Here is a 12,971-nt window from a genome sequence, read left to right as displayed (position 1 = left end):
TCAAAGTGCCCAAATGCTTACAGTTGGGATTCCCAGAGTTCTGAGGGTGCATCTAACTCCTGACCTGCTGGTGTCCTTCTCCCACCAGGTGGAATAGAAGACTCATGGGTGCCTTACATGTATTTCACATCATGAGAATTGTAAGTTTCACAAAGGTTATTATGCTTCTGATCACTCTCACTACTCCAAACAAAGCCCCTTTATTACCATCGGGCACCAAACATTCACAACCAACCCAGTTAACCTTATAACATATGCTCTGATATATGCCCAAGTATATTCTTAAGTCTTACATATTTGGAGGCCAGTATTTCCCCGAAATTTGCCACCCTAGTTCCAAAGGGAAAGGGCACTGTTCCTAAAATAATGTTTAACACAGAGTGTTAGACTTGCTATTATTGTATACTAAGTACAACATTTGTGGTCTTTTGACTCTGAAGCTAGATCATACTAGAATTTCAAAGAATACGTATTTATAGAAGATGACGGTGCTACATCTTGACAAAGTTCTGGAAACTATTATTACAAATACAACTCACACCAGATCAGAAAAGCTCTACAGTATCATTGATATAATCAATCAAAACCCAAATGCCAATATACTAAATTATATAAATGATTCACATATTTACATATTTTCCATATTTTAAATACTCATTATGTTAAAAATGTTCATGATCAATTCCTCTCAGCATATCAAAAAATTAAATATTTATTTTTTGTTTTCGTCCCTTTAAAATGTTTTGATAACAGGGGCACCTGAGTGGCTCAGTCCATTGAGCATCTGACTCCTGATTTCAGCTCAGATCATGATCTCACAGTTCATGGCTTCGGGCCCTGTGTCAGGCTCTGTGCTGACACCACAGAGCCTGCTTGGGATTCTCTCTCTCTCTCTCTCTCTCTCTCTCTCTCTTTCTGCCCCTTCCTCAGTCATGTGTGCATGTGCACGTGCTCTCTCTCTTAAGATAAACTTTAAACAGTTTAAAAAATAAAACGCTTTGATAACAGAATATGATTTAATCAAAGTAATCACCAAAATAATAATGACCTCTATTTGTCTATACTGAGAGCAAAGGGATAATTAGTTAGTTGAAGTTAGCCACTACTTAAGGTGGAGTTATGCTGGCCTTTCTGTTGATAGCTTTAACTTATTCCCCTGCTAATGAACCGAAGCAACGTTAATTTCTCTCTCCTGCCTCCAGTTTCCTATCTTACGCAACATCCAAAAAATACTGCATCCACGTTCCCATATCGTTTGCCCCATACCCACAAGGGCAGGATTTTTTCTCTTCTGTCACGCTCTTGGCCAGTCTTGCTCCCTAGAACACTGCCAATATTTGATGAATAAATGGATGAAAATAACGCAGAGATCAATTCTCCATTAAATGCTCTTTATAAACTGCTGTTCTACTGGATTATATGACCAAAGAGTCCTACTTACAGAAGTAAAACAGTCATGAAAGAAATCATTTTCTAAAATCCACGCAAAGGTCAAATAATCATAAAGGCAGCAAACCTGAGAACTACTGCATAGATACTGTGGTGTCGGGTAGACCTTCTTCCCTCGTCACCGAGGAGCTCATTCTCTCGGTCGCCAGGAATACTCCCTGCTCACAGTGTGCACCTGAGGTCCTGGAACTGTCGTTGGTCAAAGAGGGCTACCCACCCCCCATCCAAAGCGACGCCCCTCCCAGGGCAGCTAATGACAGGTCGCTCTGGTGGCACAAGGGCCTGGCCCTTGTTGTCTTCATTCATGTCTTCTCTGAAGGGTCAGTCTGGCTCCAGAGAGCACCCCCCCCACCTCTCCGCTCTGCCCAGCCAGTCCGGTGGGATCACGGAGCCCTCTGTCTCCAGCTTCTTCTTCTGCCCATTCCTGCTTCCTCCACTCCCACAGAGCTCTTCCTCCTAGCAACCCTTCCTAATGAACGTCCTCCATGCAAATCTCAGTCTCCTGTCGTTTGTTTGTTTCCTGGGGAAACGGGTGGCCTGGAGAAAGCAATGGATGACACCTGGTCAAAGGCAAGGGCCGGAACTTCCATGCTAGTTGTTGAGGAGGACAGACACAGACGGGCAGCCAGCAAGGGAGTTCTCTCCATTTGTGCAAGAAGACATATCAAGGATGGATGGTCAGGGGGCTGAGGGCCCCTGGCCCCCACAAAGATCACAACTCTTTGCTCGGTTTCCAGACGTGGAAACCCTCGACTGAAGAGAGGCCAGGTCCCCAGAAGGAAACACCTGTGACACTGGAGCAAGCGCACAGTGCGAGGACTCATCCAGCCCTGCTCCAGCAGAACCAGAGGCCGTGTGACTGGCTGTGGTACAATGAGGAAAGGGCAACCCTGTGGAAGAATCACAGTATGGTCCTCTAGCGTTCTGGAATAAGGTGGTGCCGTCTGCGGTAGGGAATTACATGCCATTTGTAAAACATTTCCCTAAGCGCTCCCGGGCTTTTGTGGACACAGGGCACCCGACCGTGAGACATCTATCTGGCCACGTGGCCAGAATCTCCCATCACAACTTGAGTTTTGTTAGCCCTCCACCGAGGCATGAGGTCAGAGGCCAGCAGTAATCTCCTGGACGTTAGAAGTGGCATACCAGGCACCGGGGCAGGCAGAGGGCACAAGAGGCTGCGTGCACAGGTGACTCAGGGTTCCGTCACCCCCCACCTCTGCCTCATCTCAGTCCTCTGGCCACAGAGGGGTGTCCCTTACGACCAGCCTGTAGAGGGAGAAAATGGCCAAACCTGGCTTCAGGGTGGGTTGGCTCAGTATGTTGGTGCAAGCCACAAACGTCTTGCTGTGGACCATGGCCCCGTCAAGGTGCTGAAAGGAAATCTTCCCAAAGCACAAAGCTTCAGGTAGTTCATCTGCACATCCACTTTTGGCGGAAGCAGAGACAAGCTGAGGTTGGGATACAGACAGTCTCACTGACAGGGGTGAATGGCTTGGCGGTTTCATCAGGACCTGGAAGGGGGACGACAATGAGATGAGGGAAAGAGCCCGAGGGTGGACCTGTGGGGGCACAAGGGCAAAGACCTTCGCTTCACACACTAACATCCTCCCGAGTGTCCGCTGTGGAGGAGGCACCAAACGGCCAGAATGACTCAGCCAGTTGACAGCAGCCAGCTCATCGTCACCCACCCTGTGCTCCCACAGCGGGTTCGTTAACACAGTGGCCACAGTGGCTGCGATGGAGGCCACGTGTGGGCCCAACGAGGGAGCCCTCTCGTCAAGGCTGATCTAGCTACTGCCACTACTGAATGTCTAAACTGCCAACAACAGACACCCACGCTGAGGCTGGACACAGCCCAACACGTGCAAGCAGCCACTCAATGGCAAGACAATTGTATCACTCTGACTGGAACACACGGGACGGGTATGGGCTTTTCTCTTTCGCCTGCATGGCCTTGGCCACCATGACTCTCTGAGGACCTACAGATGTTGGATCCACTGGTGTGGGACGCCCTGTGACACTGCAGTGAATCAAATGATCCACTTCATAACAAAGGGCACCGTGGCACTTGACTATGGGCCTACTGTTGTCAACACCCACGGCATGTCCCAGAGCTGCCGGTTTGGGAACGGGATGGGACAGCCTTTTGAGGTTGCTGTTGAGGTCCCAGTGTGGAGATTCCTTGTGAGGGTGGGTGATGCCTCAGGATGCAGTCCGTACCGGCCATCTGAACCACCACGTGGCACCGTATCCCATCCTCAATGGGTAGAACGCATGGCCTGGGAACCAAGGGTGAGAGTAGGAGTGGTCATTCTTACCATCACTTTTAATGACCTGGATGGGAAATCCAGGCCTCCCATCCCCACGACTACGGGCTCTGTGGATCTAGAAGTCTGTTCCCCGGTGGGAAATGCTTCCACCAGGGAGTGCAGCGTGAGTGCCATTAATGTGCATGCCACCATCCATTCACTTGAGCCCCTTGTACCAAGACAGCAGTTAGAAGGAAAGGATGTGCCATTCCTGGCTGGGAAGAATGTCTGTCACCCAGAAGGCCTGGAAGGGCATTTCTCGGTGTCCTCTGACTGTGCGGATGGCAAATGGACACGTGTTCACGCAAAGGCTGATCCATAAGGGCACGGTGACCAACGGCTCAGACCCCTCAGAGGTGAACGCCAGGGTCATCACCCGGGTTGGCTACCTAGACCAGCAAAGGTATTAGGTGGGAATGAACGGGTGGCCGGGGGTGGTGGGCGGGAGGGAGACACGATGAGTGTCGGTTGCCTTCTGGAGACTGACGGCAGCCACGGAGCCTGTAGTGCATCCCGCTGATGTTCCTTCAGTGGCTTCCTCAGGGAAAGAGTCTGACCAGAACCCTGTGGGGGGCAGGGGGCGATCTCCAAATTAGGTACGTGGAGTAATCCGCACGACGCGAGGGGTGAACAGCAGTGGCGTATTTCCCTGGTCAGTCTTCAGGACCCAGGCCTCACTCTTCCAGCTGCCACGGGTGACACCTGAGGATGAGAATGGCTTCGATGGCACTGAGCCGCCCCACCTACCGTATGTCCCACGTCCACTGTTTGGTAACAGCAGGGGGGCAAAAGCCCAGGCCCCTCCCTCAATCTGAGGACAACTCGGAGGGCCATCGCGGCTCTGACGCGTCTACATCGCTATTCAACCCTCCTGCCCAACTGGGCTGCCTTCGGTCGCGTGCAGGTGTTTTCCCTCCAATAAACCGGCAGGCAAGTCTCCAGCTCAGTGTGGTTCCTGGGGACACTGGTCTGAACAACGGCTGTCGGAAACATCGGGATTTTAACAAGCGATCGATCAGTCAGACACATCGATGGATTTCTCAGTAGCACACGGCTCCACCTTGTCTATCTCAGGTCGGATTCTCCGGAACCTGAGGTGAGGACGCTCGTACAAATGATTCATGAAGGGAATGTTCTCTAAGAGGCATAAATGTCAGGCGATGAGAACAGCTGGTCGGGGCAGGAGAAGCCAGACACAAAGATGTGTCTAGTGACACGTGGGTACCTAGAGAACTGTCCTAACCGTCACTGGCGGTTCAGTGGCCAGTTCGTGTACCAGACCGGTGAGGGGGACCTGAGCCCGCCCTAGCACCATTCATCCCGTATAGACATGACCCTGACGTTTGACATTATTTACAAAGGAAGGCAGAGCTTAGAATGTTCCTCGAGTGACACAGGGAGACTGCATTTAACCAGGGAATAAAGAAGCCTGTCATCTATGTCATTAAGTCCTTGGAGTTTTCTAACCAAACTGAAATTTTCAGGCAAAGCAACTATATAACCCCTTCCCCTCAAAACCTCAATTTGCCTAGTCCCTAAAAATAGCATTGAACTAAATGCTAACTCTGAGAAATACCCACACAAAGTTAAGGACCAATTTTAAGAAAAGAAAAGTTATTTAAATGTGTCAACCCAGCTGAGCTTCTTTTTAGTTACAAGTCTCCGTGTGAAAGACTTAGGGCAAAAAGAAATTCTTGAGGTAGGCATAATTAAGGTTCTTATCAAATGTAGTGTATATGCAATTTTCTGATTGCTTTGACAGTTCATTAACAAGTTTCAGGAACTTCAAGGTCACGATTCACTTCTATCTTTATAGACACCTTTTCTTCAGGACTGAAATGTGAGGATTTAAAGCGATTTTCAACTGTTGCACAGAATACACATTCAAATGCACTCCGGTAGGGGGACAGCATACCTCTATGTTTCACCAAGATTAACATTCTAGAATGTTTCATATAAAATTTTCATTAAGATCTAAAATGTTTTATGAAGGGAAAATGTTCATAGGAAACCCAGTCAGTTGAGTTTTGTTTTTTGTTTTTGTTTTTGTTTTTCCTGAAGGCAATAGGGATTTCCAGTAAGTTAGTGACAATACCAGAGAGGGTTTTCTGTTTGTGTTCTGGAATGTGCATTTCCTCCTCAGCAGCCCAGACTGAGTGTGGAGAGCATTCCTTAGTCTAGTACCTTCTATATGGGGCTCACGGTGCCTTCCTAGGGGATCCAGGAGAAGCAGGTTAGAAATCCTGATCACTCACCATTCTGAGGCTCCTCCCTGACCTCCTGGTCACTGAGACTACGAGGTTATGTGTTTCCTCATTATTGACAGTGACTGTGAAGGCAAGGAGGGGTGGGGTCAGGAGGGGGGAGGAGTATGACTACTCTTCACCAGGAAGTCAGACACTGTCTAAATGTTTTGTCTCAACTGCATTTGGCACTCATTGTAACCTCAAGAGGTAGTACTGCGAATTTATTCCTATTTTTACAAATGCGGAAACTGAGGCTGAGGGTAATTAAGCAAGTCGCACAAACAAGGCCCCACGGCGGGAGAGTGGCCCTCTGACTTCACAGCCTGAACTTGTAATGATTGCCTCTTCGTGCATAGTGTGCTTTTCAGGGGTGTTCTACACATAAGACTAACTGAGAACGTTCAGAAGAGAACTGAAATAGTCACGAGGGTGAGGCAAGCTTTCACAGCCTCCATCTCAACAGCAATGACCTCTTCCTGCTGGCTCTCCCTTCGTTCCCCAGTCCTCAGCCTTGGACTTTCTAGAACTCCTCTCCTCTCCCTCCCCCTTGCCCCCAACCCATCCTGCACGGCAACCAGAGGGAGCATCCCAAAGAATAATCCGGTCTCTGTGGCTTTCCTGTGGCAAATGCTTAAATGGCGCCCCACTGCTTCCGGAGGAAGCGTGGACCCCTTTGGGGGCAAGCGAACCCTCCTGCGACCCCAGCTCGGTTTTCATCGGCGGAAGGCTGCGCACCAGTCAGACCCGCGCCCAGCACTCTTCAATATTTCGAGGGGTCCTGAGAGAAGTCTTGAGACTTCTGCAGATGTACAAATTGCTAAGAATACTCCTGTTCCCAGTTTTTCATACGTTTCTCCAGGGCAAAATCACCTTTAAAATTGAGTGAAGTTGTGCCCTGAAAATGACAAGTCCCGTGGGCGAGGAATTCAACAACACTCCTGGGGCCGTCATGGAAAGATCTGGCCTCGTAGTGGGTCCGAAGCACACAGAGCTAGGCAGATGCTGTTGAGGCTGAGAAGAAGAGGAGGAGGGAAGGCTGGAGGGGTAGAGGCAGGTTCTGAGGAGTAGGAAAGTAGCAGAATCCTGCTCTGGAGTTCTTCCCCCTCCCACTAGGAACCCCTGGGGGGGGGGGGCTGCTTAGCAGGCTGGCTGGGCTCATTTGAGAAGAAACAAGGGTCTAGGAGAAGCCAAGTAAAACGGGGGGCAAAGGGGGAACCAGAGGTCCTACAAAATACACCAAGTTCAACAGCAGGGCCGCTCATCATTTACAGTTATTACTGGATTTTCATACTCGATAGCAATTCGACTAGAAGGTGAGTATTTTGAAGGACAACCTGGAACCATTTTATTTTCAGCATTTTAACTGTGTAGGGGAGGAAATATTTTTCCTTCCACCCTTGAAGGTCTTCCAGGTGGTGTAAGAATAAAGGGGGAAAAAAAACAAATCAAACAAAACCAAGCCAAAGGCTCACCACATGCACGTGGAGGCCCAGTAACGAAGTTGAGGCTTGAGGACAAGACGGGGGTGGGTGGCTTTTATACCTTTTGAAGAAAGTGGCCATAAGTCGGTGAGGAATTGACAAAGAAAACTTGGCTTTGGGAGCTCCCATTTGTAAACAATTTTTTTTTACGTTTATTTATTTTTGAGACAGAGGGAGAGAGAGAGAGAGCGTGAGTGGAGGAGAGCACGAGAAAGGGGGAGACACAGGATCCCAAGCAGGCTCCAGGCTGTCAGCACAGAGCCCAGTGCGGGGCTCGAACTCACGGGCCACGAGACCATGACCTGAGCCAAAGTCGGACGCCTTAACGGACTGAGCCACCCAGGCACCCCCCCCCCCCCCATTCATGAGGAATTCTAAGCAGAGTTTTGGCTGGGGGCGTAAATCAGTAAAAAGTAACAAGAGGTGCTTGTATAGGCTTCTTGGCTCTAACTTCTCCACCTCAGGTGATGAGGATGTCTCTTTATCTCCTGCTACAGGGAGGGCGCCTTTCACAGGGGAGGCTGGAGACAGGTGCGGGAGGTGGGGCTCAGGGTGTTCTGCTGGCTGTTTCTGAACCGGCCTTTACATTTTGGGGTGGCCTGCCCTTGGCACCTGCCAGCGCGAGCTTACAGCCTCTTTGGAAACCTGGATTTTTCGGTCTCGGGAATGGGACATTTACATATGCAGAAGTGCTTTCCTTTTCATTTGGCTTTGAGAGAAAATCTCAGCTCTAAGTTCTAGAACCTATAAAACTAACACCAACTTGAACCGTTCGTCTTGAAACTCTGAGTGTGCCTCTTTGCACCTATTTCAGCAAAATGTTTCCAAGAAAGTAAGCAGAAAGTAAACACAGGACGTTTCGTGCTAGTGAGTTACTCCGTCCTGCTGGCCAGTCTTTCTGCCAGCTGCGCCCTGTCTTCCCTCCTCTTTCTCTGCGCCTTCCTTTCAACTTGCTTTCCGGATCTCTCCTGAATCGACTCAGGAAACAGAGAAAGAGCTGACAAGTTTAGGAGGCCCGAGTGTTGGCACATGGTTACCTTCTACCTTATTTATATTTACTCTTTGACAAGTGTTTTGAACAACGTGTTGTTTTCCAGGTTTTAGGAGAGCACTATTCTCTCCTGTTTTTGCTCCAAGAATATTTGGGAAGCCGAAGTTGGTATTCTTCTCTTGTTTTGCTTATTCCCCAGATTTATCTCACGACTTGAAATTTTGCTCTCATTAACTTCACTCTATTTTTTAACGTCTGTAACAGCGCTATGGACAAAAGGTAAAGCAAACGTAGTTCTACCACAAAAGCTGAAGGGCGGAATTAGAATCAGGCAATCTTAAAGATTATATTTTATCTACATTAACTACAGTATACAACTTAATGTCCGATAAATACAGAAATGCTACCATGGAGTTCTACAGATTAAAAACATTAGAAACACAAATCGTGTGAAAAATACCTAGCGTGTTAGCAGTCAGAGTAACTTAAGAGTTGAAATGAGAAATGATACCAAATGTTATTGATACTTACATATAATCATTTCCAGAGAAAGCTATTCAACACTTTAAAAGGAACTTATTAACTATTATGTCACCTATGAAGAAAAACAAGTGGAGAAATCTTGTACCTACTCGGTTTTTAAGTTGTACATTGTAGTGATGTTTTAAAAAATCCAAGCTGAAGGATACAAAAATCCAAGGTAAAACTTGGGCCTTACCTTAGACGTCGCAGAAAGCACGGGGTGGGCAGTACCGGCTCCAGAGTTAGGCGGGGACTCAATGTTTTGAACTTTCCCCTTCCCTGCAGAATGAGTGAAGGGTTGAGGTTTCACCCACTGTGCCGGGAAGGCTCTCACGTGTTTTGGCCTTGTGTCATGTTTCATTCCCTCATATTAGCAACAGGCGTGTCTAATTTTACTCAGTGACATAAACAGCTCATACCACACTTAAAATTGTTTGGGCACCAATTCTGGGACACAGCTCTAAGTGGGCCAAAAAAAAGAAAAGAAAATTCTTATAAAACCAACATTTAAATCTTGAATCACGATGGCCTTATGTAATGATAACTTTCTAAAATAAACTTTACCTTAAATGAATAGCAGAAAAGCAGACTGGTTTCCAGGAGAAGCTAATGTTGACAAAATCTCATAGAAATCATTTCAAATTAACAGGCAGCATTTAGAACTTAGGACTTTATTAGTATTAAGTGTAAACTATTCTCATTCAAATGAAATGCATATTAGAATAGCCACTCCTTAAAGATCAGTTTCTTTAAGTCTCTTTTTAAGTGAAAAATCTTAATGTTTGAGAAGAAAACCTTGAGGAATTACCATCCTAATAAAGAGAAGGCAAATACATTCCATATGTTAAAATTCTGACTGTTCTTTACTAATAAACTAAACTAATGTTTAACAAAGTATGCGAATGTAACAGTGCAATCTTGATGTTTTATCTTTATTGAAAAAGAAAAAGATCATTAAACTTTTATAAGAGGTAAAGGAAATAAATATCGAGCTTTAAAAAAAATTTTTTTTTTCAACGTTTATTTTATTTTTGGGACAGAGAGAGACAGAGCACGAACGGGGGAGGGGCAGAGAGAGAGGGAGACACAGAATCGGAAGCAGGCTCCAGGCTCTGAGCCATCAGCCCAGAGCCCAACGCGGGGCTCGAACTCACGGACCGCGAGATCGTGACCTGGCTGAAGTCGGACGCTTCACCGACTGCGCCACCCAGGCGCCCCAATATCGAGCTTTTTAATAATCTTTTATTTTGTCCTATTTTTGTACAGCCTGGTGAGCTGCCTGAATTAACATGGACTAAACTGTATGTTTGAAATTTGGATTTTAGCACTAAAACTTGAAAAGGACAAGTGGTGTAATTATAATCCATATACTTAATATTTATTTTCTTTTCTTCTCAGGAGACCTCTTCTCTTATTCTATTTATTCCTAACCCTAACGTCTTTTGACATTTGATGCTTCTTATACTGACAGCTGCAGGCCTTAAATTAAGAGCTGATACAGCTTCAACTAATCACACACTTATTTATAAGACTTTAAAAAATCTTTCATGACCTCTCCGCCCATTACTGTTTTCCCTATCACGGCAATTTAGTTGGACATAAAATTATAGCACAACTATCAATTCCTAATAAAAACATAGAACACTTAACAATGATGACATAAGATGTATTTTTGTACCAGTATGTGTCTAAAAAGTCAAAATTGGCAACTCCTAACTCAGTATTCTGGTTGAAATGTCACACGTCGAAAGGTTACGCATCGAGGGGCCTTTTCATCAATCAGTAAATTGGCTTTATAACGACGAACTTTTCAATGTTTTGGGGACTGCTTTGTACAAATGTTAGCCACGCTGTGGACTCGATCTGCATTCACATCTAAACATTCATTTAGTACTACCAACTTCTCTTTTCGGTCCTTCAGTAGGAAGGCCTAGAGGAAAAAAAACCTTTCATTTTATAGAATAGTTGAAATTATTAAAACACCTTCGAAGTCTTTAATGCAGGTCTGGCTTCACTCTGTAACTCACAAATACACATCTCCTATGTTTTCAGTGGAATCCTAACACTTTAAAACTGTAAGAGACCTTAAAGGAAACCAGGTCTAACATTCCACTGGATGTTAGGTTACGGAGCTCAGGCTTACGGAGCTGGCTTGGCCATAGCCCGGCACAGAGATGGAATCTTACCTACAGAGAGAACAAACTGATGGTCACCAGAGGGGAGAGGGTCGGGGGTGGGTGCAGGTGATTAAGAAGTACAAAGTGCCAGCCTACATAAATCATGGAGATGGAAAGTTCAGCATAGGGAATATAGTCAGTAATATTGCAATGATGTCATTTGGTGCCAGACGGTGACTACGCTCATCTTGGCGGGCAGCGTGTAATGTCCAGAATTGTTGAATCACTATACACCTAAAAGTAGCGTAGCATTGTGTGTCCATTACACTTCAATTAAAAAAAAAAAAAAAAAAAAAAAAAAAAGAAAGTCCTGAGGCTCTTGTGTTAAGAGGGTCTTACATAACTCTAGGATCTCTCTGGGATTCTTTTTTTTTTTTTTAATTTTTTTTAATGTTTATTTATTTTTGAGAGAGAGAGAGGCAAAGCACGAGCAGGGGACGGGCAGAGAGAGGGAGACACAGAACAAGAAGCAGGCTCCAGTCTCCGAGCTGTCAGCACAGAGCCCGATGCGGGGCTCGAACTCACAGACCATGAGATCATGACCTGAGCCGAAGCCAGACGCTCAACCGACTGAGCCACCCAGGCGCCCCTCTCTGGGATTCTTAAGAGGGTCTTCCATAAGTCTAGGATCTCTCTGGGATTCTTAAGAGGGTCTTCCATAAGTCTAGGATCTCTCTGGGATTCTTAAGAGGGTCTTCCATAACTCTAGAATCTCTCTGGGATTCTTAAGAGGGTCTTCCTTAAGTCTAGAATCTCTCTGGGATTCTTAAGAGGGTCTTCCATAACTCTAGAATCTCTCTGGGATTCTCAAGAGGGTCTTCCATAACTCTAGGATCCTTCTGGGCTTCACCCGCATCCTCCCTCCTGTTGTCAGTTACCAATCCTGCCCTCCTACCTTGCTTCTGCCTGGGGGCAGACAGTCCTGCTGCTCGCCATGTAGCTTAAGATACTGGGTTGGGGAGACCACTTTTAGATCTAGCGAAAAGTAGGAGTTTCTGGTGGAGATACGGTTCATTTTGGACTACTCATTTTTGGTTTTGATATGAAGTGAGCTGTAGGTTGGCCCGAGGAGGGACAAGACACAGGGTGCGGGGGTATGGGATCATTCAAAGTGTGAAAAGAATACAGCAGTCGTGAGGAGCAGGGAAGTCAATTCACTCGTGAAATATACTAGATCGTGTTCAGGGCCCAGCCGGACTCGATCACTACCCACTGGTCCCATTTTTGACAGTTCCTGTGACTTTGGACACTGACTGTAGACATGAGCGCCCATGACTAAATCCCCCCAAACCACCTCACGCTTGCCTCCGCAACGAAACTCATCTCCCCAAACCCGTTCTTTCGTCCATCCGTCCTTTCTCAGTGTATGACTCCATCCTCCCCAAAGTCATGGACGACCCATAAAGGAACATCCCTCACCAACCAGCCCGCCGGTCACTAAGCCCCAGGATCGCCTGCTCTGCCTGCTCTCTCGTCTCCAGATCCCCGTCTGATGGGGGGCGGGGGTCACATCAGGACTCGCCGGGTGGTGCTGCCCACTTCCAGGTCCTGCCACGTTCCACTTTACTCTCCTGGAACTGCCAGAGAGACGCCAGGAACAGGTAATTCTCTCCACAGCACTCCCCAGCCTAAAGCCCTTCAGGGAGCCTCGAGGGTGCGGTATCCTGTACTCAACGGGGCACACACACCTTCACGATTGGGCCGCGCGTCTGTCTCTCCTGCCCTGCCCTCGGGTACCTGGCCAAGCCTCTGACTAGAGTCACCTCCAGTCCTTTTCTGCAGGAAAACGAATG

At 47.0% G+C, this 12,971-nt stretch overlaps 1 protein-coding gene across 6 annotated transcripts in view; it reads right to left on the bottom strand.

Annotated features, from left to right (window-relative positions):
* SGCG (sarcoglycan gamma) overlaps window positions 1-12,971 on the bottom strand; it is a 131,929-nt gene that overhangs the window by 94,744 nt on the left and 24,214 nt on the right. Inside the window, exon 1 of one of the 6 annotated variants that reach the window (XM_003980258.6) lies at window positions 9,198-9,484. The exons of the other annotated variants lie outside the window; for them this stretch is intronic. Coding sequence (XP_003980307.2) covers window positions 9,198-9,362 — 165 coding nt within the window. The 5' untranslated portion in view covers window positions 9,363-9,484. Of the gene's footprint in view, window positions 1-9,197; window positions 9,485-12,971 lie in introns of those variants that run through there. 6 annotated transcript variants of the gene reach the window in all.

The sequence above is a fragment of the Felis catus genome, chromosome A1 (genome assembly GCF_018350175.1).
Source record: "Felis catus isolate Fca126 chromosome A1, F.catus_Fca126_mat1.0, whole genome shotgun sequence".
NCBI classification, from domain to species: domain Eukaryota; kingdom Metazoa; phylum Chordata; class Mammalia; order Carnivora; family Felidae; genus Felis; species Felis catus.
The sequence above is the reverse complement of the archived record's forward strand: the minus strand, read 5'-3'. Positions and strand labels throughout refer to the sequence as shown.